At 40.0% G+C, this 27,921-nt stretch overlaps 1 protein-coding gene across 2 annotated transcripts in view; it reads right to left on the bottom strand.

The window, feature by feature from the left end:
- Positions 1-11,257: 11,257 nt before the first annotated feature.
- Positions 11,258-27,921, bottom strand: part of XRCC5 (X-ray repair cross complementing 5) — a 95,103-nt gene continuing 78,439 nt past the window's right edge. Inside the window, exons 17-21 of one of the 2 annotated variants that reach the window (XM_017973703.4) lie at positions 27,183-27,292; positions 24,661-24,757; positions 22,242-22,309; positions 13,126-13,200; positions 11,258-12,338 (exon numbers count right to left, since the gene is read on the bottom strand). In XM_017973703.4, coding sequence (XP_017829192.2) covers positions 12,324-12,338; positions 13,126-13,200; positions 22,242-22,309; positions 24,661-24,757; positions 27,183-27,292 — 365 coding nt within the window. In that variant the 3' untranslated portion in view covers positions 11,258-12,323. Of the gene's footprint in view, positions 12,339-13,125; positions 13,201-21,374; positions 21,495-22,241; positions 22,310-24,660; positions 24,758-27,182; positions 27,293-27,921 lie in introns of those variants that run through there. The other variant, XM_054257915.2, reaches the window with a different exon arrangement.

Raw genomic sequence — 27,921 nt, 5'->3', positions numbered from 1 at the left:
TAAGTATTTATTAAATAGAATTTTATAGAGAACGAGTAGGCACATACCTGCTTGCAAGGGCAGCTGGAACATCAATAGACAGGCACCTCTTGCTGCTAAGCTTGGTGTTGGATAAGATCCCTGTAGCCCACATAATGCCCATGAGGACAAACATAAAAGGACAAGGCCACATGCCTGGGACCTGGTGTTGTGCTGAACACCTATTAACCTTAATAGAGAAGACACAAGGTTCAAGAGGCCAAAGAAGAGACCCAGAGCCAGCAAAAGCGATGTAGGGTTTTATTGGGGGCTTACATATGTGGGAGGAGTCCAGTGGTGGCGGGCTGGATAGAACTGCCTTACATACAGAAATGGTCTGGTGGAGTTGGGCTGGACAACATACCCACACGGCCCAGTGGTGGCTGGCTGGGCAGGAAACCATAACCACCTGCAAACATCATGCAGTTTATACACCATTTTCACTTAACCCCCCTCTCCCTAATGACTGACACCTGGCAACTGTCACTTACCCCCCCCAACACTTAAGGCCTCAATGCTCTCCACAGCCTGGGTTTCATGGCATGGGCCAGGGGCTCAGGTGTTTATTATAGGTAAGAAACGGATCTCCAATTGGCCTCTCCCAGATTTCGAAACACACATTCAGGTGCATCTGCCCTACAGGGTCATTGGAAGGGTGTGCTTAAGTTACTGCTAACATGTGCATTTACCCTATACCAGGTAAGAAACTGACCACATGGACTCCTTCATAACACACAAGAATTCATGAATAAAAGGACACAGAGACACATAATATCTAATCACAGCGAACATTTATAGAACACTTGCAGCTTGTTTCATATTCACATTCTCAATAAATGCAGATTATGTCTTCACAATTTAGTAGTCTGACCCTTTCCACCTATAGAACATGGACAAATGTTGATCACCCTAACACAGCAAGAACATCTAGCACACATGTGCACACACACTTTTACAGAAAGAAGGGGACTAAAATGATTGAGTCCCATATTTCAGGTGCTGTTCTAGGTATCTGACAGATATAAACATACTCCCCAAAGTCCTGCTCATGTGTCTGTGTGTGTGTCTAGTTCAATCCCCTCCCTCCCCTTTGCCCCTGCCTTCCCACCCCTTGTACCACTTGTATCTTCCTTTTTAACTCCACACACTTATTCTCTGGAGACACAATAATCTCAGTGGCTGTTATATGTTGAATTATGATGCCCCTAAAAGCTATGTTGAAGTCCTAACCCTCAGTACTTCTGGATGTGACCTTATTGGGAAATACATTCTTTTCTAATGTAATTGTTTGATAAGCTCAGATGAGTGTGGTTGTCACCTCATACGACTGGTGTCCTTATAAGAAGATGCCCGAGGAAACCAATACAATGGCCTAGGAGGGGAATGTGTGCATGTGCGCTGAGCACTGGGATTATGACTGGTTTGTGGAATGAGAGTATATATGCGTATGTGTGTGTGAGAGGTTTGAATCTATGTGCGCCCATGCATTATGCATGGGAAACCAAGGGATTATTTTTGCCCATTTACCATTGTGCGTGCACGTGCACACACACACACACACACACACACACCCTTCAGTCCTGAAATTCTTGAGTGTCCTCTCTGCTTGGACCATTAATTAGAATTGTGTATTTCCCATCTCCCTTTGCCAGTGGGCAGAAGGCAGTTTCTGAGCGGTGATGAAGCCTCTATCAGTACACTAATGAAAGTGGCCCATAAAAGGCATCTAACCCTGACACTGTTGGAGAATCCAGGACCCAGGGAGTTGAAAAGAGGGTAAGGGAAAACACGGGAGCCAGATGAAGTGTCACACTGCAATGTGACTGACCTGCTGAGGTACCAAGACCCAAAACACAAACAAACATGCACACACACAGCTCCTCCTGTCTAGAACTCAAAACTGTTTTTGAGTTCTGTTCTCTTAGTGGGCTTCCCATTCCTCCCATGCCCCCAACATCCTCTGACAGGCAAGCTGTCTGTTTTGTAGGAGAAAACAGGCTGTTTGAGTGATGCACACTGGATCACAGAGCAAGTTAAGGACAAAGATGAAGCTGTCTCTGAGGGCCATTACTTTGCTAATCCACATAGGGTTGGGGGTATCCATTCATAAAAAGCAGAGAAGGACATTTTAAAGCCAGGCAGAGGCTGTGTAGAGAAGGAAGAAAAATGGAACTGAAGGAACTGATAATGGAAGTATTTACTGTACACTTATTATACACCATACATTTTATGTGGTTCATGCTCATTTAATCCTGACAGCCCTGGAAGTTAGGTTAAACCTTGTTGGACAATTGCAGAAACTGAGACTGAGAATGGTCAAGCAACTTGGTTGAGGTCACAAAGCCCGGATATAGTAGAGGCAGGTTTTGAAAGAGAGGCAATTTGATTCCAGGCTGGAGTCTGATAATATTGAGTGGGCATTAAAAAGCAGGCTTCTGGGAGAGATGGAAAAGGAGCTGTGGAATCATCAAACGGCATGGATGTTGTACCTAACTGAAGCCCTGAATTACAGAATTAAAATTCCATGTCTGTACTCCTCCCTCCTGCTCCAGCTCCACAGTTGGCAAGCGTGGGACAGCCCACGGCTACTGGTGGTGGGAGGAATAGCTTCATGTCCTCAAAACACTCACCTAAATTCTGCTGTAGACAGAGCTTAAAGGCTGTGGAAGGGACCCAGCATGCCTTTCCAAGTAGGTCCTGGGTTAGAAAGATCTGGGAGGCCTGTGTGTTAAAAGAGATGGCAGGAAATGATCCAGCTCTACCTCTGTAAAATCTCTGTCAATGAAAGGATGTGAGGAAAGACAGGAGGATCAGGAGGGCTGGGAGGGCAACTGAAATATACTGATACAGGCTGCAAACTAAAAAAATCCTAAGCCCCCTCCACCAACTGAATAGAAACTCTCTTGGCCAAGAGGACCCCAGAAAAATCTTAGAAACTGAGTTCCCAGCCATGACAAGACAGGAACAAAGACACACCTCGTTATACTCTCCTCCCTTTTATGGTTTAGACACAACTGACTAGCATTAATGTCAAAATAGAGTCACAAGACTGAACAAACATGCTCTTTGTGGAAACAAGATACCAAATTATAAATAGGATCTAAGGCCATGTCAGGTGAGGGTTAAGGCACCCCTACACTTAAAGAATAAACTATGTTCTAACTGCCACAAGGTTTTTCTTTTTCTCTAGCAGCTAAAAAAAACTGGCCTCTAAATAAACATAACACTTGCAGCTCCACCAGATGCTAACTGAACTCCGCCAGCCATAACTACAGCTTTGATTGGACAAGAGTGATTTTGGTAATTTTCTCCTGATAAGACCAGCAACCATGGACTGGTTCTAGCGGGTTTACAGAGATTGCATACTTGAGTCCTTCATGTCCTGAAAAGACCTTTTGACGTACTGGGCCTGATTGTAATATTAAATGTCAAGTCTTCCCTGTGGAATGAACATGGATCATATGCAACATGCTTGTTTAACATGCATGCCTCAGGACCACCTTCATGAACACTCACAGCTCCTCCTGCAACCTACTGAATATGTATGCTTAGCCAACTTGTTCAGTGTAAGCTCCTAACCCAATCCCTCCTCCTCCTGAAGTGCCTGTCTCTGGGCTTCTGTGGGAGAAGGTTGTGCTTCCCAGACACACTCTTCCTGTATCTGATTAATTCAAGTAACTTTTTCCAGTTTGACTTCTAAGTCATCTAAATGGGCTTCTCATAGGAGAAGCAACCACACTGTAGAAGGTTTTTCTTTGCCTTTTTGGCAACTGGCCTAAGAACCAAAGACTTTACATTTTATCAAGATAATTCCCATGTTTTCTTTATTAGATTTTTGATTACTTAGGAAAACTGAGTTTTAAAGGGGTTAAGATTTTTACATCCATGTGACTTTCTATATTGTGTTTAGTCTTTTGATTATTACTTAAACATTACAATAACCTGTAATTCCGATTTGATCAAATGCTTTGAACCTCTGAACATCTTTGCCAAATGTCCTCAAAATCAAATAAACATTAATAATTCTTCATGTTTTTTCAGAGTCAATAAAACCTTTTTTCTTTTAAACTAGTTACAGCTTACAGAAATTGGGTAAAACAATAAAGATGACCTTTCTCACTACCTAATACCTCTAAAATGTTCAATCCCCCTAGGCCCATCTGATTTCCATTGCCAAGGCACTGCTGCTAAATAAAGCAATACAAGATCAAACACCCTCCCAGTAGGCCCAGGGACTACCACAGAAGAGGTGGGCATATGAGATTGTAAGGGCCACGTTTCAAGGGATAAAATTAATTCAGACCCTCCAAATTAAAGATGGGCATACAGAATACTAAACAGCTGATGGCTGAGCACATAGAACTTATAGACAAGTCACTTTTGTACCCTTGCTTTTTGGTTCTTATGTTGCTCAAAAGGTTTTCAAGCATTAATAAGTGCCTGTTTACCTCCATCCTTATCTGGCCTAGAATGTTTAATTAGCTATATAAGGCCCCTGGCCATAAGGATCCCACCAAAGAACAGAATGAGCCTGGGGCAGGTAACCACACCACCCTGGCAGTGATATGACACAAAATAAATGTTTGGTCATCTTGTCTCTGGCACATCTTGGCTAAAAGGGAAGAATGTAAACTAAAAATAAAATCCTAAGACTTCTCCCCCACAGATTGAATGGAACCCCCATCTTAGCCAAGGGGACCCCAGAAAATTATTAAAAATGGAGTTCCTGGTCGGGCATGGTGGTTCACATCTGTAACCCAGCACTTTGGGAGGGTGAGGCAGGCAGATCATGAGGTCAAGGGATCAAGACCATCCTGGCCAATATGGTGAAACCCCCATCTCTACTAAAAATACAAAACTTAGCTGGACGTAGTGGCATGCCTATAGTCCCAGCTACCTGGGATGGTAAGGCAAGAGAATTGCTTGAACCCAGGAGGCAGAGGTTGCAGTGAGCCGAGATTGTGCCACTGCACTTGAGCCTGGTGACAGAGCGAGACTCCATCTCAAACAAACAGAAAACAGCAAAAAAAAAAAAAAAAGGACGGAGTTCCCAGCCAGGGAGTTTAGACATGCCTCATTATACTCCCCTCCCTTTTCTGGTTTACAGACAACTGACCAGCATTCAAGTTAAAATAGAGATCCTAAGACTGACAGAACAGATTAGATTCTTTGTGGCAACAACATAACAAATTATAGACCGGACCTTAATGCCACGCTAGGCGAGGGTAAGTCACGCACCCCTATGCTTAAAGAATAAACTAACCGGGCCAGGCGCAGTGGCTCAAGCCTGTAATCCCAGCACTTTGGGAGGCCGAGGCAGGTGGATCACAAGGTCAAGAGATCGAGACCATCCTGGCCAACATGGTGAAACCCTGTCTCTACTAAAAATACAAAAAATTAGCTGGGCATAGTGGTGCGCGCCTGTAATCCCAGCTACTCAGGAGGCTGAGGCAGGAGAATTGCCTGAACCCAAGGCAGAGGTTGCGGTGAGCCGAGATTGCGCCATTGCACTCCAGCCTGGGTAACAAGAGCGGAATGCCGTCCCCAAAAAAGGAAAGAATAGTTTCCTCTCTCCTTTTCCAAACTTACAGATTTGTTATTTTAAAAAGTTAACATGGCTTATTCCATTGGCAGTGTTACTTAAATGAATTGATTTTAAACCTCAAACATACCAATTACCATATATATGGTAAAAGTGAAGTCTGTAAGGGTAAAGCAGTTTCTCTGAGTTCCCACAGGGAGTGAAGGCTCTTCAAAGTGCCATGCCACTCATCAGCTTTGGATGTACTGCAAGTGGAGTTCTCCCTCAGGAGAGACCATACCCATCTCACTTCTTCCCACTTGATACAATGGTTTGGGATTTTTTCTTTTTTAAACTAGGCTGAAGAAAAGAGTATATAGAATTAGAGCAATTGATACAACTTCAAGAAAATGGAAGTAAATCAAGCACAGCAAAAATCAGATCGGCAGCTTCCTGAGGATGGTAAGTATAGGACAAATGTTTATAATATGAGCCAAAATAAAACTTTTGGGGTGATGGAAATGTCTGTTTTCTTGATCATGGTTATGATTCCAGGATGCATTAATTTGTTAAAATGTACCCAATTATGCAGTTTAAGTACATACAGTTTATTGTATTTCAATTAAACACCATAAAGTTATAATTATTTAAAACACTAAAAGGCAATGTCAATTTATGTCAACTCTTTGAAGTGTTTGTTCTATTATTATTTTTTTTTTTTAAAGAAGAAAAGAGAAAAAAGGAGTGGAGAGGAATAGGAAGAAAAAGAGGGAGAACAGGAATATTGCTTTATTCTAAAAATGGGTATTATAATGGCCGATCAATATTTTGTACTTAAAGTGGAGAATGTATATTTTGTGTATTCAAAATGGAGAGCTCTGTAAATATTTATTAAGTTTACTTGTTCCGGATCTGAGTTCAAGTCCTGGTTGTCCTCATCAATTTTCTGTCTCATTGAGTCTAAATCTCTTTATGGGTCTTATGTATCTGGGTGCCAGGATCGTTAGCTCTTATTGTTGCATTGATCCTTTTACCACTATATCTTTGTTGCTTTAAAATCTATTTTATCAGATGCTAAAATTGCAACTCCTACTTTTTATTTATTTATTTTTGCTCTTCATTTGGTTGGCAAGTCTTTCTCCATCCCTTTGAGTCATTGTGTATCTCTGGATGTGAAATTGGTCTGGATGCAGCATACCGTTAAGTTTTGGCTGTATCTTTTGATTGGGGGATTTAGTCGACTTAAATTTAGGGTGACTGCTATTTGATGTTAACTGGTTATTTTATCCATTCATTTATATAAACTTCTTTATGTTGATGCTCTTTACTTTTTGGTTATTTTTAGAAAGGCTAATACTGGTTATTCCTTTCTATGTATAATGCTTCTTTCAGAAGCTCTTGCAAAGCAGGCCTGGTGGTAATAAAATCTCTGAGTACTTGCTTGTTCATAAAAGATTTTATTTTTCCTTCAATTGTGAAGCTTAGTTTGGCAGGATATGAATTTCTGGGCTGAAAGTTCTTTTCTTTAAGAATGTTGAATATCGGCCCCCACTCTCTTCTGGCTTGTAGGGTTTCTGCTGAGAGATCTGCTGTAAGTCTAATAGGCTTCCCTTTGTGGGTAACCTCACCTTTCTCTCTGGCTGCCCTTAGTATTTTCTCCTTTTCAACCCTGGTGAATCTGACAATTATGTGCCTTGGGGTTGCTCTTCTTGAGGAATATCTTTGTGGTGTTCTCTGTATTACCAGGGGTTGTATATTGTCCTGCTTTGCTAGATTGGGAAAGTTTTCCTGAATAATATCCTGAAGAGTATTTTCCAGCTTGGATTCATTCTCTCCATCACATTCAGGTACACCTATCAAATGTAAATTAGGTCTTTTCATAGTCCCATATGGTTTGGGATTATTTCACCCCTCTTTCCACAAAAGAACATCAGGAGTGGACTGTTATGTTTCTATATCACTTTGCGTGGGTCTCATTCCTCAGCTTTTTCTGGTAAAAGGTAGACTTTTTCTCGGAGGTGAGCAAATTCTATTCTATTCATCTCTAGGACACAATCCACAGGAACTCAGTGTTGACAAAGATGGTTCTTGAGTGTTGCTAAAGCTACAGAAATGACAGGATGGACTCAGGAGAGCTGCTGTGGTTTTTTTCTTTTCTCAGCTCCTATCGGCCAGGAGGGGCTGGGGTATTTTACCATCTGGCATCAGAAATGCCCTAAGACTCCCCTTTACCCCTACCATCTGCCAACTTCTGTCAACACAAATGGGTAAGAAAATGAACATGTTTTAGCCTAGAATTCTTACTGTGGCAGAGACAGAGAAAAGTCATGCATGTAATACATAAGACTGTTAAGACCTGCCAGGGATTCACCCTCTGCCTCTGAGCAGGACTGTTTGTAACACAAGTAGGAAGACTACCAGAGAAGGGAGAGAGAAATCTGTTTCCTGTTCTCAACATCTCCAGAGGAGATCCCTCAGCCAAGCATGGAGAGTCTTAACCCTAGTAACAGACACAGCATCCCTCAAACAAACAACAAAAGTAACGTGGCCACATGGAGTATGTGTGTAATTCTTTGACGATGTGATTGATCTTGCCCCAGTTTGGCCTCATTTAATCAAACTCAAATCCAACAGCTTGGAATGCAATTTTAAAATTCTGAGCAATGACAAGTGTCTCACATATGCTACCTTTTGTGCTTTCCTGGCCAAGCTGTTATCTACAGTTATTTTCAAGAATAGAGGTTTTTTTTCCCCCTTATTTCTGAATGGGGAATTACACAGAGGCTTGGTTTTGGCCACAGTGGAGGTATGGAGGTTCAACATAAGGAGCATTGTTTGCTATCACCTAAATTTGATTGATTTCTGGTTTAAACAGCAAGGCATGCACATAATCCAGAGATGACCAAACTCTCTGGGCAGTCTGCTTTCACCCTTACCCTCCTTGAAACGGGTCGCACAGTTCATAGCACTTATATGCATCCCCTAAAAATAACAACTCCAAGCACATTAGTGAAATAGATGTTGCACTGAATACTCAGTGGGGAGATGAAAATTCACTCAACCCACACAGGGTAACAAGACTAGATGCTCATGGACATTTGTGCTTCCCCGAACCCCTCAAGCTGCCCACCCCTGTAGCTGCCCGTTGGTGTTGTCTTCACCCACCTCCATCTCTAAAACTCTGCCCTTATTTAAAGATCTTTATCAACATCAAAGCCAGTAACCAGTCAGAACATCTCCCCTACCACCAAGTTCCCCCAGGGTGCCATCTTCTCTGTCATCTTGGTGCCACTGCAATCCCTCAAGTAGTTCATCAAAGTATTTATCCAACAAACCGTTCCTAAGGGGAATTCTGCTGCAAAATAAATTTTAGTTTTCATCCTATTTTGCCAAGCTATTAATATATGCTGTTAGCAGTATGTGCTCATTAATCTTAACAACAACCTTGTGAGGGCTGTTGTAATTCCCAGCATACTGAAAGGTACCAGGGAGGGGCTTAGAGAAATTCACATTTACCCATGCTAAGACCCCCCATTCCAAGTCTGACAGTATCCTTACCCACACAAGCTGCAGTGCAAAGGTGGGGGGACCTGGGAAATGTAAAATGGGAGGCTGTGGATAGGGCCTGGGTCTGGAGCTGCTTTCTCAACACTCCAAGCAGCAACTGTTACCATATTTAAGCAGCTCCTGAGTTCCCTTTGGCTGAAATGTCCGTGTCTTTTCCTGGGCCATCCTGACCACAGATAAAATGCAAGTGATCTATTTTGTTGCTTACAAAGGTTAAGGAACTTGCAAAGGCCACATAACTGTTAAATGCTGTTGACACATGGATTTAATAAACCTAAAAGTATCTAAATCCAGGTTGCTCTTTGAAGCACTATGCCACTGTGCCTCTTGAAAGGAAGTCTTGTCCTCGGTTATGTTTAAATGAAGGAACATTTCTTTCCTTTCCAAAATGACTGCAGAAAGCCAACACTGTCTAAGCAGGGATGGCAAACCCGTCTCTACTAAAAATACAAAAATTAGGCAGGTGTGGTGGTACATCCCTGTAGTCCCAGCTACTTAGGAGGCTGGGGCAGGAGAATTGCCTGAACCTGGTCTGCAGAGGTTGCAATGAGCTGAGATAGTGCCACTGCACTGCAGCCTTGGTGATGGAGTGAAACCGTCTCCAAAAAAAAAAAAGTTATGCCCAGGCCCTCTATTTGGAGTTTTTATGAAACCACCTGATTTATGGAAGGCATTTTAGGGTTTACAGAGAACTTCTATAGGTATGCTCTTAATAAGCCTGTGAGGCAGGTCACAGGTTTAACAGCTTGACAGAAGCCAGGTAGCAAGTAGCAGAGGCAGGACTCAAGTCCAGGATCTGGGTTAGCCCAGCGTTTCCTCTCGTACTCATGCTGTGACCCCTCATGGCATCTACTCTGCATGGGCCACAATCTTGTGTCCTGAACTTAGACTATCTGGAGGAAGGCAGGGGATAATATGAAATGATGCCCATGGGAGGTAGGGGATTAAACAGGACATCTGTTACCTGAATCAAAATTAACTGCAAAGTCAGTCATTAGCACTACACATAATCAAAACAGAAGTAGATCTGTGTCCATTCATTTTCAAAGCCATCCTGGACTTGGTTCTAAAAAAACAAAGCTGCCTAATCCTAACACGATTTTTCAAAGAGTTTTCCAAGATTCAAAATCTTCTATGTAAATTAATGGCAAAGGATTAAAATCCATCATTTAAAATAGTGGTACTTAATGAGGAGCAGCACTTAACATCAAGAGGGTATTTGGAAATGCATAAGGTCATTTGAGTTGTGACGGGGGAGGGGTCACAAAGAGGATGACTCTTCAAGTCAACAAATTTTAGTGACATAGAAGAAAAAGGTGACAAGGACCATAGTCAGTGACTTGCAATCACAGACACAGACAAGCCTATCATTTGTAGGACTGCTGGGATTCTGAGGAGCAGCCCACAGCGGAATGAGGACTTGTCCTCCAAGGTTACACTCAGCAGAACACCTGTGAGTTCTGTAGATCTGCCAATCTCATTTCAGGGAAGCGGGACTTTGATGTATTCATGTAAAACATGATGTTCCTACTCAAAACAATATGTTCTGATGAAGTCTACGTAGTACGTATACTGCGCCTATGTGAAATGGATCTGGAAATAAATAATCCTGCTACATACAAGTCAAAAGGTATCAGAAGATCTAAAGGACTAACTTGATTTAAACTTTTCCTGGCATGACAAAAGGATTGATGTTTCCAAGAAGAAATTCCCCAAGCTGCCAAAGACAGGAGTTGCTGATGAAGCCATACTTACTGAGTTGATTCATATTGCTAGGAGGATCTGATGAGAATAATGAAGATTTCAGAGTTCAAAGTTTCCACTCTCTGTGGTTTTAAGAATGTCTGTTTCGTCCAAGTCACAAACAACCCCTGGGCTTTAACTATCCAACCAGAAACTATGATATGTCATCCTTTGTTGGGGTTACTTTAAATGGGCATCTGTATGTCAAGTTTGATGCAACTGTGTATAGTACTGAGAGGATGTCCTAGAAGCCCCAAGTAAAGCACTCTCCTCTCTCTCTCCTCAGCTGAATGAATGATGTTCTATCTTGCAGATCCATTTTCAACCAATGGATAAGGGCGTTAAATTCTCAGCACAGCACGGAAGAAATATTTTGCAGACAGTAATTAGCAGCAATTCACAGAGAAATGAGTCATTTACACCTTTAATTTTACATATGCAAAATAGTGTATTAGTGACCACTTCTGAGGGTGCTGAAAACAGAGGTGACCAAGAAGTTTGTACACCAAGCAAAGAGGAACTGGAACTCAGGGAAAGAATGAGGACAAGAAAAAAAGAGAATAAGGGCTTTGCTATTTTCTTATTTAGTAAAGGAGACATTATCTAGAAAGATGAAAACTGACTTAGGTAGAAATGGGAAAGACCAAAAAGTTAACATAAATGTTTTAATATAATGCAACTTTCTCTCTCTGAGACTTGCAAGTAGAGAATAATGAAATGATCTAATTCTACATACTATAGTAAATTTCTCAGTTTTTGAATTTTTAAAAGTTCACTCATATAGCAGAGACTGGGCCAAAAGGTCTTTTCTTTGTGAGACCACCACCATAACTCACTGCTTAAAAGGGATATGAAGGAAAATTGTGTTCCCCTTCCCATCCCACTTAAAGAAAACCACCTATATACAGAGCCAAAGTAATGTGGTAATTAAAAGGCCTCAACTAAACAGAGAAATGAGTCCATGGTTTTCCTAACCCAACTGCTTGTTGAGAGGAAGCAAACGCTATTGCTTGCTCAATGTAAGTTGTGACTGCTATTGGAGGATAAGACAAAGGACTCTGGAAAGGGTTAAGAAACTCACCAATAACCATGCCATGGTTCCAGATGAGACACTAATCACATCACAAGGGCTGCAACTGTCATCAATATGCTAGGTCAAGAAGAGGTCTACTTTCCAGAAACTTCAAAGCATGTATATAATATACAAAGATCAGTAAAGACCAAGAAGAAATAATACACCAACCAGAAAATAACAATGACTCTTTATAAACTTGTATGGGGTCTAAATTATCTCTTGTAATATATATGTGTGTATTCATTCCAAAGAGAATTAGGTGATCTGCCTCCGGGTAACCTGCTGGGAATTTCTCCAGAGCTTCTGGCTCCCCTTGAATGGCCGCCTCCAACTTGTTTTGTTAGAACTTCCAGCATCACAGCCATGGCAGCTCTCTTAGATTCCCCACACATCCACGACCTATATCATGTCCAACTGTAAACAAGAACAACACACTTAGAAAGGAACCAGGCCAATGTCATACCACTGCTTCTCTGGTGAGAGAGGGTTTAATGAAAATGACTCTCTACATTGGAAGGCATGCATGTACCTGCACACTTATTCACTGCTCACTATTTTAGTAGTTAAACATCCAAGTATCCACTCTTCTTAGTACTGAGAACATGTCTAAAAAAGGTTGGCATCATAGTATATCATTTTTGTGGGACAGTTGTCATGTGAAGCTTAAAGTCGGGAAGTTTCCAAACTAAAGACAGATACAAAGGCCAACATTTACACAGCTTCCCAGGCATCAACAACATGGTGTAATGGGGCCCAGAAATCCTCAAATGCCTATCAGTCCATTTTGTTTACATTAAATTAATTGAGAACATTTAAGAAGTAGCCATTTTAAAGGCTGTTTTTATTTGTCAACCTACACAAATTGCATGTTGTATTACTTATTTTTGGTTAAGAGCAATTTCAGTGCATTATAACATTTTGCTACTAATGGAATGGTCTCCCTAGTTCTTTTTCAGCCCTTCAAAAGAGGATTAATCTGAATGAACAATATAGCTAACACCATGGAACACAGGAATTTCCATTATGAAACTACCTATCTGATTAAATTTATAATGGCAATAAATAATAGTGTAGGGAACTTCTAGTGTATTGGAAATTAAAACACAAAGCAACAAGTCTATGATAATCAGCCTTTGTGGCTGTATTTATAACTTAAGCAATTTCAATCACAGAACACCAGGTGCATATTAAAAGTACTTACTAAATCTTCCACATCACCACCTTCTTCAAATGCAGCTGCTGTGTCTTCACTTGGTTTTTCTTTAGGGGCCAGAAACTGTAAACAGAAAGTCAGTTATCATACCAAAATGATATTTTTGCCCCTTTGAAGGAGGGATCAATCTGTTAGCATTGCCACAGGGAAACCTAAGGCAGCCTGCTTAGCAAAGTCTCCTGCAAATGACTCAAAAGAAACATCATCCTGGCTCCTTCATTTGGCTTTGGGTGAGAGGCCCAGTTTTGAGGTTCAAGTAGTCCATACTAACTTGTCACCAAAGAAAGTACTCATGAAGAGGGAGAAAATGACATAACTTGTCAAGACAGTGACTGTGTAAGGTCCTGTATCAGCATGGTGGACATCTGCTGTTTCCAGTTCTGCTTCCACAGGAAATTAGTTGGCTTGCTGTGGTTAAGAAAATAACCAACCATCCCAAACTAGTATGCTCTTTTGAAAGGAGCGTAAGAATCAAGTCAAGATTAGAATAATCTCAAGTTGAATGATACAGAATCAGGGGGAAAAAAAGATTCAAATAATCTATTCTTAAATTCCACTGTGGACAAAAGTAGTAAAAGGGTGACTTCTTTTTGAGTGAGCTTGCAAGTTTGTTTGATTCCTTTTATGGAAATCTTTCAATTTGTGTTAGAAATTGTTTGAAAACAGACTATTTTCAAACAAATGGATGAGAAAACCATTCAGCATCACTGTTCTAGTTGTAGAGCTTCTGAAAGGCCTACATAGAAAAGCGAAGTCTGTGAGGATATAGGAATGACACTCAGATTTTAGAAGGGTAGTGAGGTGAGTGTCCATGAAAATTACCTGAACACTCTTTTTCCATCCTGTCCCTCCAAGGATAGCAGTGAGGAGCCTTTTCCTTCAAGGCATGTGGCAACTGCCTCTAAGAGCTGGGTTCTAGCAATGCCTATCTATTTTAACACGAGAAGAGAATCTTCTGGTAGCATGCTTGCCTATAGGAGTGTTTTAGAGGGGGACAGTGGAAGGTGGGACAGTTCCAATTTTCCTTTGGGGGCCACAGAAACTAAACAGAGTCATTTATGATACCACAACTGACCAGCCCCTAAAGGCATGCCTCTCTCTGGCTACTCCTCAGGGTGAGTGTGCATGCAGTGAGCGAGCCTCCCAGCACTCATGCTCTCTTGCAGTTGCTTCCACCCAAGAGGAAAAAGTATAGTTATACTTTCCTCATTTTCTCAACATGGAAAAAGTGGCAAGAACTGCCATTTGCTACATTCCTGTTATTTATGGTACAATGGACACAATCCTGACCTCTGAAACCTAAGCCCTATAAATAAACTAAAATATGTCTCTTAAAAAAGTCAACCATGAAATACTGGGCTGCACGTGCCAAGTTTCAGAAGCAAGCAAGCTCTGCCTGTCCTTCCATTCCTCATATACAAAAACATACACAGGTAACAAAGAGGTGACAGCGTAGGCCGTGTCTGCCTGTGAGGTACTGCCTTCGTCAGCACCATGGACCTAATTGTCTGTCGACTCAACCACTCTCCTAGACTTTTTTTCCCCCTCATTTAGAACCACCTTACTAAACATTAACTTCTTTTCTGACTGAGCAAACAAGGAATTTATCTTCTCTTAAGGACATTCATGGATCTTTCCATAGCCCTTTGTTGACCCTAAACTGGACCATGTGCAAAACTGAGAATCAATGGTATAAAGAGACAGAAAATCTCAGCAATGGGGGCAGACAACCTGTAACAGAATTGTAATGAAGCTTCTGTTTCATTAATTCTATTTTTTCTCAGTGATTATGAATAAAGGTATCTGAGAGCCAAATACAGATAAATGAATTAAGAAATATACATTTGCTGGCATATGATTTATGGGTTAGGGTTAAATAAACTGTACTCAAATTGGTATCTGGAGTTTTCCGGATTATTACTATACTTTTTGTATTGTACCCTTTCCTCTCTGACTCATCATTCACCCCTGAGTGATTTTCTTGCTATCAGGACTATATGGTTACAGGGTAAGATTTATCCAGTTGGGGCACGAGAATAAAAAGCAGAGCTGCATCTTGCCATAAATCTCTTGTGGGCACAAATGACCAGTATCTTCCAAACCTCTGAGAAACTCCCTGGGCTCAATGGTTCTGTAGCCTACTACATCTTTTATGACCCCTTAGTTAGGGACTTACTGACGAATCTGGAAAATCCCTGATGTGTTTTGGCACTCAGCCTCTAAAATCTCAAATTCCCACTCCCTTCCAACCTGCAAAGCCCCCTTCACACTGCAATTAAAGGAGAAGTTAAGACAGGACTGTTGGCATAGTGTGACCACAGTATATATACTTAAGCACAAATTAGCACATCTCTGAGACTAGGCCAAATTCCTAGGAAGAAAGGAGCAGCAGTAAAAAACCTACATTTTCATCAAGTGCTAAGTATCATCTGCAAGTGATTTTCCTGACAGATCTGCTTCACATTTCTGTGTAAGCAACTATGTTTAAAAGCTGGGCTGCCATCCATTATCCTTCTCAATGCCCCAGGCAAGGCTGATCTCTTCCACATATCACTCCTCATCATCAGTGTTTTTAATTGCAAGTAATTCCAGCCCGTGCAGTGACAAGGAAGCAAGACAGCAGAGAACTCAATGACTAGCCTGCTTTCTCAATAAAAGAAAGATACTCTCCAAATCTCTTCTACAGAAAGAGGTAGGAGTCAATTTTCATCTTTTCTAGTGTGTTCTTTCTCTCTGCAATATGCTGAGAAAGTAGAGACTAAATAGAAAGGGCATCTGTGTGACATATTTCTTCTTCCTCAAGCTACCATCCTTACTTTGAGAACTTTATGAAATGGATAACCTACTACTTTTCAAATACAGTGAAATATAATCCTGGCTATAAACAGAGAAATGAAATCAATAACCTCTAAATAGAAACTGCCAGTCCTATCCCATCATAAGACTAAAAACTATCATCTTGTGCTGAGACCCTTACTGACCTCCAAAGTAAAAAACACATGACTTCCAATAGGTTGTTTCCAAAGGATCACTCACAATCCAGATGTGTAAAAAGCATCGAAAAGAACAAGTCAGTTTGCATGTACTTTGCCTAAAAAGACATATATTTGGGTTTCTTTAATGTCACTTGTAGCTTACTCAATGCTATAAATGCTAATATGATGCAAAAGAGAAATCCTACAGCCTAGTGTGGAGAACACAACCGTAACCCTGTCAGTTTCTCAGGAACCCTAGGCAAGCCACCTGACCTTTCCATAACTAATTTCTCTCAAAAATAAAATGTGAATACTACTACTTATCATACCTATTTTAGGGGTTGTGGTGACTATCAGATGAAAGAAGTTTGCAAAAATTCTTTATGGTAGTTTAAATTTTATGTTCTAATTCCTAGGAATACACTTAATATATGTCCACCAAGTGATAGGTACAAGAATATCCACAGCATCTTTATTCATAATTGCTAAAAGACAAGCAAATGTTCATCATTAGGAGGATGAATAAATTGTGGTAAAATCATAAAACAGATACTACACAGCTATAATCACATAATTGGATGAATCAAAAAAGGCATGATTCCAAGTATATGAAGATCAAAAACAGGCAAGGCCACTCTCAAGTGACAGAAGTCAGAACAGTAGTTACCTCAAGGGATGGGGACTTCTGAATGGGAAGCTACTAGGGAGCCTAATGAGGTGATGAAAATGTTCTGTTCTTCTGATCTGGGTGGTAAGCACCCAAGTAAATGAATGTTTAAGAATTCATCAAGTTGCATAGTTAAGATCTGTGCATTAACTGTACAAATGTTCAACCTCAATAAAAAATTTAAAATTGTATCTTAAATGTATCAAGCCCTAAATAAATATTGGGTAACACTGTGATATTTTCATTATTGCTTTTCGTGTACTAGCAAACTACACCAGAGAATTAAGGCAGAAAAATAAAAACAGAGAAGAGCAAAGAAAAATGTCATAGGGTCCAACAGGGGCCAGCAGTTTCAGAAAACTGCTCTGAAGCATTGATTCCTAACACCTTTGTCTTCAGTCCTCCACTAAGCTTTGGAGAATCCCTGTGCACTCTCACACACAGAACTGGATGTACTCTTGAAAGAGGGAGTATGAGCATCCTTTCTCTAGGTAGATGTGGTTAGTGGCATGATAAGGTGAAGGCATGGAGAGTTGGCACCATGGTGTAGTGATAAGATGACTGCAGTGGGTATGGGTGGGTCTGGATTCCAGTCAAGTCCGCTGGCCACTAGCTTGCTGTGATGCACTGAGCCAGACAACTTTAACTCTTTAAACGGGGTGTTGGTAAAATGATCATACTGCTAATCTCTGAATGTCTGTGATACTAAGTTGGAAAAATCAATAAATGTCAACAATAAAGAAGGATAAATTAGGCAGTTAGAAGAAAAATAAGTGCTAAAACAATAATTTTTTTTTCATAGAGCTTATATCAAATGATTATTTAGACATAGCTCAGCCTCTTGGAATCTGGTAAAAAATAATAATAATAATGATCCCAAAGCCATGGGGATAAATCCTCTTTCCTCACTGCATTCTCAATACGAAGGAAGAAAAATAAAGGACGAGGGCAGTGCTAGAAATAGACTCCTGGCCAGTGACTTACAGTGAGCTCTCAGAGACAACACTTTACCTCTTCTACCCACTACAGAGCCGTGCAGTGAGAACTGACAGATGAAGGGCACACAGAGACTACACAAAGATTCTACCAAACATCAAATGCTAATGGCATATCTAATCAAACAAACCAGAAATAGAAAAAGTGAAAGTTTATAATGATAATAAAAATGAACATTAAAATGAAGTGAAAAAAATGAACATTAAAGAATGATAATATTTATTCCTAGGTTTCAAAATAAAATGAGAGGTACCAGGAAACTTAAAAGAAAGTGACTGTCTAAACTTATGTCATGGAAAAACTTTCTACTTCTATGGCAGAGCTGACTTCTATTTCTCAAAGAATCATACAATTCACATATTTCTAGAACACACTGGAGGAAAATAGCTCTTCTGAAGATGTTATACAACTGTAAAGTTATAATTTAATTTTCATTTAAAATGAACATCCCTGGATAATTATTTCCTTTCAAATGTCAACATTTAATGGCAAGAATATGACAGCTTGCTAACTTTAAATAACGTACAGAAAATACATCAAAAGAATTTAAATGGACTGTAAGCATTGTTCTTTAACCTCACTGATTATAGTCAAGTTTCCCTAAATGATTATTTGGGAAGTGACCACACTGAACACCTGAAGGCAATATAAATGAATATTTCAGTACATGGTCAAAGAGATTATACTTCTCTCACTTGGCTAAGAGATATAGCTAAAGCACATCTCCTCTATTAAAACCACAAAGAAGCAGCTTCCTTGAGCCAGAATCTTCTTCTGCAATTCTCCCCATCATCATCTACATGTACACTCTCCCTTCCACACTTCTCTCCAAAAATCAACAGATGCCATTTACAAATATTTTCAGGCTGGGCATGGTGACTCACGCCTATAATTCCAGCACTTTGGGTGCATCACCTGAGGCCAAGAGTTTGAGAACAGCCTGGCCACTATGGTAAAACCCCATCTCTACTAAAAATACAAAAATTAGCCGGTAGGATAGTGCACACTTATAATCCCAGCTACTTGGGAGGCTAAGGCATGAGAATTTTCTGAACCCAGGAGGCAGAGGTTGCAGTGAGCTGAGACCGTGCCACTGCACTCAAGCCTGGGCAACAAAGCAAGACTCTGTCTCAAAAAATATAAATAAATAAATAAATAAAATAATTAAATAAAAGCATTTTTAATACAAAGGATCAAGTTTTCACTCTGGAAAACAAAATAAAGGGTTCATGTGATATTAAAGCAGACACACAAGTGTAATCTCACAGTTAAACATGATATAGTGACAGGCGGGGATACTCGCCACTATACTAACAAGGGACAAATGTAATATAGTGTATACTGAAGGTGAATCAAAATTACAGGCTCTACTCTATGACTTTCCAGGTTATTCTAACCACCACCTGGCTGTAGGCCAGAAAGTCATTTGAGATGAAGCAGACAGGGACTACTATATTTTAGATATGGCTGGTCCAAGATTCCATTTATAAAACTTAATCCACTTGAAAATGAAGGTCTGGGGTGGTGCACAGGAATGTGTATTTTAATCCTCTTGCTGTCTCTGTGAGCTCTGAGTATAACCCCACTTAACCGTTCTGGGGCCTGGCTTCCCAGTGGGTAACAGGGATGGTAGTTCCTGCTCTTGTCAATTCTTAGCAGATCAATGTGAGGATCACAGAGATAGTGATGGGCTCTTTGGTTCTGGAGTTGGATACAAGCAAAAGTCTACTACGGTTATTTTCTACCATTATCTTGATATGATGTATTTAGTGTTCTAGGTAAACACCATACAATGTGAATGATTCTTTAGAAGTCAACGTGTTATACAGATATCTGGTATACATACTATATTGGCTAAAGCACTGATAAATGTGGAAAAAAAAAAGGAAATGGCATTTTCTAGGCATGAAATAGCGTCTGCTAGGTTAATGTGCAATGTACTTTTTTTGGAGGCTATGAGATAATATATATCAAAGTGCCTAGCATAGAGCTGGTATGCAATACATTTTTGTTGAATTTCCAATTTCTTATCTGCCATGACAGTCAAGTTCTGTTTTGCTGTTAGTACGAGAAGCACACTCACTGTGCCTTGACTGTGGAAACACTATACTCTAAAAGGAAGAAGCAGCCAGTCTGAGCCAGGCAACCTGTGGCTGAAGTAGAATAGATTCTCTCCACTTGGTTTTTATGATGTTCTCTCTATTCCAAGATGGTGAAGTTATGAGAGCTGTCTTAAACTACAACTGACATCAGTTCTGGCGACATCAGAATTATCTAATGACACCATCTTATACCTGGTCATTAACTAAAATTTCTCGCTATAGCTTAATCACCAGACATTAAAATTCCTCATGTTTAGGCTCAGTGCCTTTACATTTCAAAGAAGACAACCCATTTGCATTACAGAACAAGCCTTGCGTAATTTGTAAGCACATCATCTGTTTTCAGATTTCGTTCCTGTCTAACATTCTGGGTTCATTTAGTTGGAACATCTTTGGTTAAGATGTGCTGCTTGGAGGAAACATGAGCTTTTTTAGATCACAGCTCCTCACTTCTTCCAAAAACCCTTAATATGTACTCAACTCTTACCTGGATAACAGATTTTCTTAATGTAATAATGACAAAAATTATCTTTCCTGATTTACTGGTTTAGCAAAAACTGACTGATAGGTCTTCACCCCATGTGACGATTAATATTACATCGACTTGGCTGGGCTATGGTTCCCGGTTGTTCCATCAAACACTACACTAGATGGTGCTGTGAAGGTATTTCAGAGCTGTGATTAACATTTACAATCAGCTGACTTTAAGCAAAGATTACTCTCAATAATGTCTGTAGGTCACATCCAACCAAGTCAAGGCCTTAAAAGCAAAAGCTGAGGTTTCTGCTTCAGGAGTATAACACAGAAATCCTGCCTGAGTTTCCAGTCTGCTAGCCTGTTCAATGAATTTCAGACCTGCCAAGCCCCACAATCACATAAGCCAATTTCTGAAAGTCAGCCAATAAATAAATATCTCTTTATATATACAGATATATGTGTATGCTTATGTGCATACACAAACATGCACAGATGTATGTTGTCTTGGTTCTGTTTCTCTGGAGAACCTTGACTGACAGCCCAGTTCAAGGGGGAGATATTATCAAACATTGTATAAAGTGACAAATAGAAATAAAACCAAACAGTTAAATGGCATATTCAAGCCCATGGTACTCAGTACTGACTGTGGAAGAAAACAGTACAGACACCATGAAAACCCTTTTGAGATGATAATCACCACCTTACAGTATGCTTCAAAAATTCTAGGATCTTACTCCCTGAAGGTAGGGATGGCCTGTTTTTTAACAAAAACCTTTTGCTAGGCAAAGTGCTTAATAAAAATTATTGTATATTTTAATTTCTCTTCCAAACCATACTATGGTTTCTGCCAAATGCCTTTCTTGAGTTGAAAATTAAAGATATTTAAATTTTGGCCTGAATTTAGCCATCTGATTAACATTTCCAGTTTTGCGTCTGTCACTTGCCTAACAGATTCCTGTTCACCAGCCCAGACCAAGCTCTCCCTTAGTGTATATAGTTATTTTCTGAGTCTCCGTTGCTTCCCTATGCTCCATTTTAACTGCCTGAGCTTCTACAGGGAAGGGGTGCTGTTTTATCATCCAGCACAGTGCCTAGCATATTGTAGAAGCTTAGTAACTGAGAACTATCAGGGGCCAGAAAAACTCTATCAGTCAGTGACTGTAACTGAAACTGAATGTTATGAAGTATATACTTTTGAGCTATTCAATTTAATTCATTAAAATTTCATCACGACCTTGAAGTACAATAAAGAATGACTGAACTAAATAACCACATGTATTTGACTCATGGCTGAATGAGATTCGATACACACCAAAGAAGGAGACCTAGGCCCAACAATCTATGTGAATAAAAAGCTCATGAGCATTGTATACATGGGGGTCTTTTACTGAAAACACCTGGATGTCCCTTATGTTAGAATCCTAGTATTTCTCTGTTCACTATACAATACAATCATCCGAGAGGTTTTAAAATACAAACAAACCAACTGTGCCCAAGACCCATCTCAGACTAACAGAATCTCTAGGGTAATTCTGATCTTTAATCAGTATTAACAAAACAAAAACAAAGCAAGCTCCCCATGTGACTAATGATATGTTCAGGGTGGAATCACTGGATTTCATAGCCTTTACCAAGGCCAAGGCAAAGTTTGTGCACTATGGAGTTCAACAGCACGCTCTAGAGGTTCTGAAGCTGGGGGATTATAGGTTAAGTTTTACAAATATAACCACAGCCTACAAAAAACTGACTAAGATTATAATTTCTCCCATGAGGATGCTGTGGTGAGTACACCAATTTAGTTATCTATAAAATTTTACTTTGAGGGCATCAAGAAAATAAACTCCACTAAAATAATTCAACTAAACACAGAGAGTCACCCCTCAATACCTTTTTGGCTTCCTCAGCTGTGACAGAACTTCCAGATGCCTCCTCTTTGGTGATCAGAGTAATTCCATCTAAAAAGTAATATACAGAGTAAAATCTAACACACAAAGAATCAACTCAAGTCCCATTTTCCTTTCCACCACACCCCCTCCCACCTTTGAGCTGGAGATTTCTTTTTTTATAGAAACAGGGTCCCACTATGTTGCCCAGGCTGATCTCAAATTCCTGGGCTCAAGTGATCCTCTTGTCTTGGTCTCCCAAAGTGCTGGGATTACAGGCATGTACCACTGTGCCCTGACTGTGCTGGAGATTTTTAACTATAAAGGTGCTCTGTTCTACAAAAAATATAAAACTAAAGGCAACTAATTAACATTGACCATCATCAATTATCTTTTCTCCAGTTTTTGCTTGTGTAATACGCAATAAAAGCCACATGTCAAATGCCACATGTTCCATGAACCCTTCCTTGTTCAACTCTAGTCTCCCCTTCTTTAGAATCTTCAGATCACTTTGTTTATTCCGCTGGAATGGCTCTTGTCCTAACTTGTATAACTATTTATACACATGTTCTCTCTCCTAAGACTGTATTTTCTCAAGGGCAAATACTCAGTCTTATACATCTTTATATTCCCTTCAATGTACACTATGTCCTTACTTAACTATCATCAATAGGATGTTGGAAACTGTGGCTTTAAGAGAAACAATAGTTCCTTAAGCAATGTTGTTTCATTATAACATGGATGAGAAAAAAATGGTTTTATTATGTGTCATTTTGCTTAAAGTCACGGTTTTCAAGAACCTATGGGCAACATTAAAAGAGGACTTACTGCAGCACACCACAGAAGCGCAATAAATAAATGGTAATTGGATGACTGCATGCTTTTGTCCAAGCTATCAGGTGCCCAATATGAGACTATGCATACATTTTGTCTCGTAGCCATGGCTATTCATAGAGTGGCCGGAGGACTAGGGAGGAAGAAAATATGGTCTTCACCAAGGGGCATGTCTATCATTTAGCAGTTTGTCAATTTCAGCTCAGTAAGAGCAAATCAAGGAAAGAAAATCTACTCTTTAGTTTGCTCTTCTTCCTAAGACATTTTCCTACGTCAAATGGCTGATACATGATATACTGTCCAAAAAGCACATGTATTTAACATCCATTTGTACCTATGAATGGCCTTGGTCATTTGTATTCTCTCAGCATACAAGCTATCAAAAAATATGGATTTTGCATATGTCCTGTAAGTTTCTTTTCAGCAAATAATAGGTTGTAGGCATTCAATAAATACCAAAACCAGTCTCCTTCATTTACGGGGTCAACAGCAGAGACGCAAAAGTGATTTGAGTAAGTCCCATTCACCACTCATTCCAATTGCTTTTGTTCCCAAGTGTAGAAATTAAAGGGCTGAAAAATTAACTGTCAGGAAACTGTGTGATGAAGAGTTGCCCATTAGAAGGTGGATAAATAGGTATGCAACTCTTTTTGTACAGAATTTGCACAGAAAGACAGACTGAAATAAATTTTGCATCCCTCCTGTTTAAGTGAAATGTTTCTCTATCTTGTAAACATCATCATTTTCATAATATGTATTTTATTTTTATTGCATTTTAGGTTTTGGGTACATGTGAAGAACATGCAAGACTGTTGCATAGGTACCCACATGGCAGTGTAATTTGCTGCCTTCCTCCCCATCACCTGTATCTGGCATTTCTCCCCATGCTAGCTCTCCCCAACTCCCCGCCCCCTGCTGTCCCTCCCCTATTTCCCCCCAACAGACCCCAGTGTGTGATGCTCCCCTCCCTGTGTCCATGAGTATATATTTTAAACAAGTAATATCTTATACTTGGGTTCTAAAAGAAAATCAGGTCATGTTTAAAAATGGGGGGTGGAGGGTGGCAAAAGGCCATGAAAAAAAGCAAGGATCAAGCCTAACATTGAATGTGTGCTGTCTTCTTTCTGAGTTTAATTTGCATTGGTTGCTGTGAACAAGTGAGGAACTGAATGGCTTTGGTGCAAGAAGATGCTGGTCTGCTGAAACGGAAAGTCCAAGAACACCGTAACTGAAAAGTGGCAGGGAGATAAAATCTGGGTGAGGTCAACCAAAGGGCTGTGGATCCAGCAGGACCGAAGTGGCCTAAGAATCTGAGAGAGAGGGCAACGTTTGCCCACACAGCTGCTCCACTGAACAAACAGGCACAGTGCTGAAACAGGTCATGCTGTGTAGAGTCTAAGATGGAATTTACATATTTATTTATTATTTATCACTTTGTATTTATGCTTACTAAGGGAGTTTGAGTTCACTGAAAACTAAACACTTCCCAAAGCCACGTAGAAAGTCATCATGCTCCCCACATAACTCATTTCACAATATAGCTTATATTTAGAATTTATATGTATATTTAGAAAAAAACAGCAACTTACCCTGAACAACAATTTCCCAGAAATGATTTAATTGTTTACTTTCCACTTTCTCTCGAAGTGCTTTCAGGAAGTTGTTAAAGCGCTGCTCTTCTGAAAACTGTGGTAGCAAGTTGGGGTAGAGGAGGCGGCAAGTCAGAGCAAACACAAAAACAAAATTCAGCCCCAGACCAAACAAAGTACCGTATATTCTGAATCATGGTCTTCATTACAAAAAAATAAAATGTTCTTTTTTGGTACACGGGAAGCTGGCATTCCAAACTGAGGTGTGTTCGCTGGGGACCAAAAACCCTTCCATCTGTGCAAGGCACAGAGCTTCCCAGAATCAGTTTTTTGTGATGGCCTAGTCCTTTGTTTTTAACATTTAATCTAGAAACTCTCAAACAAAAACAGACTAATTTAGTGAGTGCTCACACACTCATAACCCAGCTTCAATAATTATCAACTCAGACAGGGCATGGTGGCTCATGCCTATAATCCCAGTCATTTGGGAGGCCGAGGCAGGCAGATCACCTGAGGTTAGGAGTTCAAGCCCAGCCTGGCCAACATGGTGAAACCCCATCTCTACTAAAAATACAAAAATAAGCGAGGCATGGTGGTGGGCGCCTCTAATCCCAGCTACTTGGGAGGCTGAGGCAGGAGAATGGCTTGAGTCTAGAAGGCATGAAGTCAGCCGAGATTGTGCCGCTGCACTCCAGCCTGGGTGACTGGGTGAGACTGTCTTAAAAATAAAACATAAAAACATAATTATCAACTAAACCAATCTTATTTCATCTATATTCTGACCTTCTTCTCCCATAACCCTCCAACTATTCTGAAGCTAATTTCAAATTATTTCACTTATAAATATCTCTATGAAATACAGAAAATATATACTCAAACACACTCACATGCCATTAACACCATACAAAAAATTAGTGACTCCTTAATAGAACGAAGTAACTAGTCAGTATTCTCATTTCCCTAATTGTTCCATAAAACGTAAAATTTTTTACACTTCAAAAAAGATGCAGTGGCTCACACCTGTAATCCCAGCACTCTGGAAGGCCAAGGTGGGCAGATAACCTGAGGTCAGGTGTACAAGACCAGCCTGGCCAAAATGGTGAAACTCCATTTTTACTAAAAATGTAAAAATTAGCTGGGCGTGGTGGTATGCACTTGTAATCCCAGCTACTCAGTAGGTTGAGACAGGAGAATCACCTGAACCCAGGAGGCAGAGGTTGCAGTGAGCCAAGATTGCATCACTGTACTCTAGCCTGGGTAACAAGAACAAGACTCCATCTAAAAATAAACAAACAAACAAACAAATAAATAAATAAGGGGAGGAAAGGATAAGGAGCGGGGGGAGGGGAAAGGGGAGAGGGGGAGGGGGAGGAGGAGAAAGAGGAGGAGGAGGAGGAAGGGAGGGAGGGAGGGAGGGAGGGAGGGGGAGGGGGAGGGGGAGGGGGAGACGGGGAGGAGGAAGAAAGAAGAATTCCCTCCATTAAGATTGAATGATACGTCACTGAGGTATCCTCTATCTCTCTTTTATTTTTTTAAGAAACACAATGTGACCTGGTATTTTTAAGGACATTGGGTGGCAGCAATGCACAGAGGTGTTATAAGACACTCCATCTAGCCTGGGCAGTGCTTTAAAAATAGCAATACACTTTTACTATCTCTTTCCATCTAACCAATCTTTTTCCACCCAGCTGAATCATCTGCAGTCTTGTCCTGACTATACTTCTCCAAAATCTGTCTTTTACCTTAAGAGTATTCAGATTATCCACTTCTGAATCTTTTATTCTAATTTGATTTTAATGTTTTTCCATTTTCTTGTCACTCTTTGTAAGCACCTAATTTAAGCATTAATTCATTCATATATTCAGCAAATATTTAATAAGCATCCACATAAGAACATATTCTACAACTGTGCCTACTTTAAAATTATGCTTTCCAATTTAAGCTTGCTCACTTCTTACCTAGTGATATAAAAGCCTACACATAATTTGGAAAATTTTAGAAGTATTTTCTAAAAATTCCTAATAAAAAAACAAACAGACAAAACCCACAGAAAAGGCATAGTTCCTGAGGAACTGAGTAATTTTCAGTGTTCTTTTTTTTCTTACATTTAGATCCCTACTCCTATCTTCGTAAAATCTTTCTCAACAATTAAACGAATATACATTTTCCATCCATTTCCCTAAAAGCCAATCCTTTACAATAACGAGTGGGCCACCATAGGTTCCCATGGAAATTTCCTTGGTTCCCTAATAGAAACGAAAGCAAAAGCCAGGGCTTTAGTATAATAAAAAGCTAATTTCCAAGAATAAAACATCCTACCTAACCATCTTTATTCCACCTCAGAAATGACAGTGATAGTAATATGAGTTTAAGTCATTCGTAGTTCCACTGGCATACACTGCTATTCAAACTGAGAATGTTAATTTCCAAAGTCCAAGCTCATTTCTGGGATGCTGTAAGCCTCTTTCCCTGTGATAGTGGCCAACTGTTTAGGAAGAGAAGATATGCTAGGACAGCATTACCTTAATGGCTTCTTCCCGGAAGGCTCTGATGCAGTCCATGCTCTTCATAAAATACAGTGTTTCATTAGTATCCAAAAACTGTTCGATGTGATTTATGAGCTGGTTACTTGCTAAAACATAAGACAAAAAATTTTCTTAGATTTCAGTGATGCTTAAGAGGGGGTACGCTTCTGTGTTTGTGCCTATTAAGTATGTATCATGGTTCATGAACCTCATTGTCAGCATGCACAATTGTCATACTTCTTTTAGGGGACAGATGAGATACAAAATTCTGATTTCAAAACTTTATATTTGAGAAGTCTCAATAATATCTATTGATATTTGTCAAGAAATTAATTTCTAAAATGCTGAGAATTATAGTTGAAATATTCCTCTTTGGGATGTCAGAGCCTAGGTTGTAGTTGTTTTTGAAATTATTGTTTTTGTTCCTTTTGATTTTCTCTCACAAATTAGGGGCCATTTAGATAATTCAAAACCGTCTTTCTACCATATTTACAGAAAATAGGTCCTCTAGTCCCTCCCCTAATTCTACTCAGGATAATTGTGGAACAGTGCTGGGCAGTGAAAACTAATGAGCAAGAGACACCCCATCTTCTACCAATCCAAGGATAAATTAGAAAAGATCAGCCCCAGTCTTAACAAAATACCCCTTTCAAATGAGAAATCATTACTATCTTATGCCCTTAGCTGGACCTGAATATTCTCCCTATTGCTCACCATTCCAAAAGACACAAATGTT

The sequence above is a fragment of the Callithrix jacchus genome, chromosome 6 (genome assembly GCF_049354715.1).
Source record: "Callithrix jacchus isolate 240 chromosome 6, calJac240_pri, whole genome shotgun sequence".
In the NCBI taxonomy this organism is placed as follows: domain Eukaryota; kingdom Metazoa; phylum Chordata; class Mammalia; order Primates; family Cebidae; genus Callithrix; species Callithrix jacchus.
Note: the sequence above shows the minus strand (reverse complement) of the source record. Positions and strands in the feature narration are given on the sequence as shown.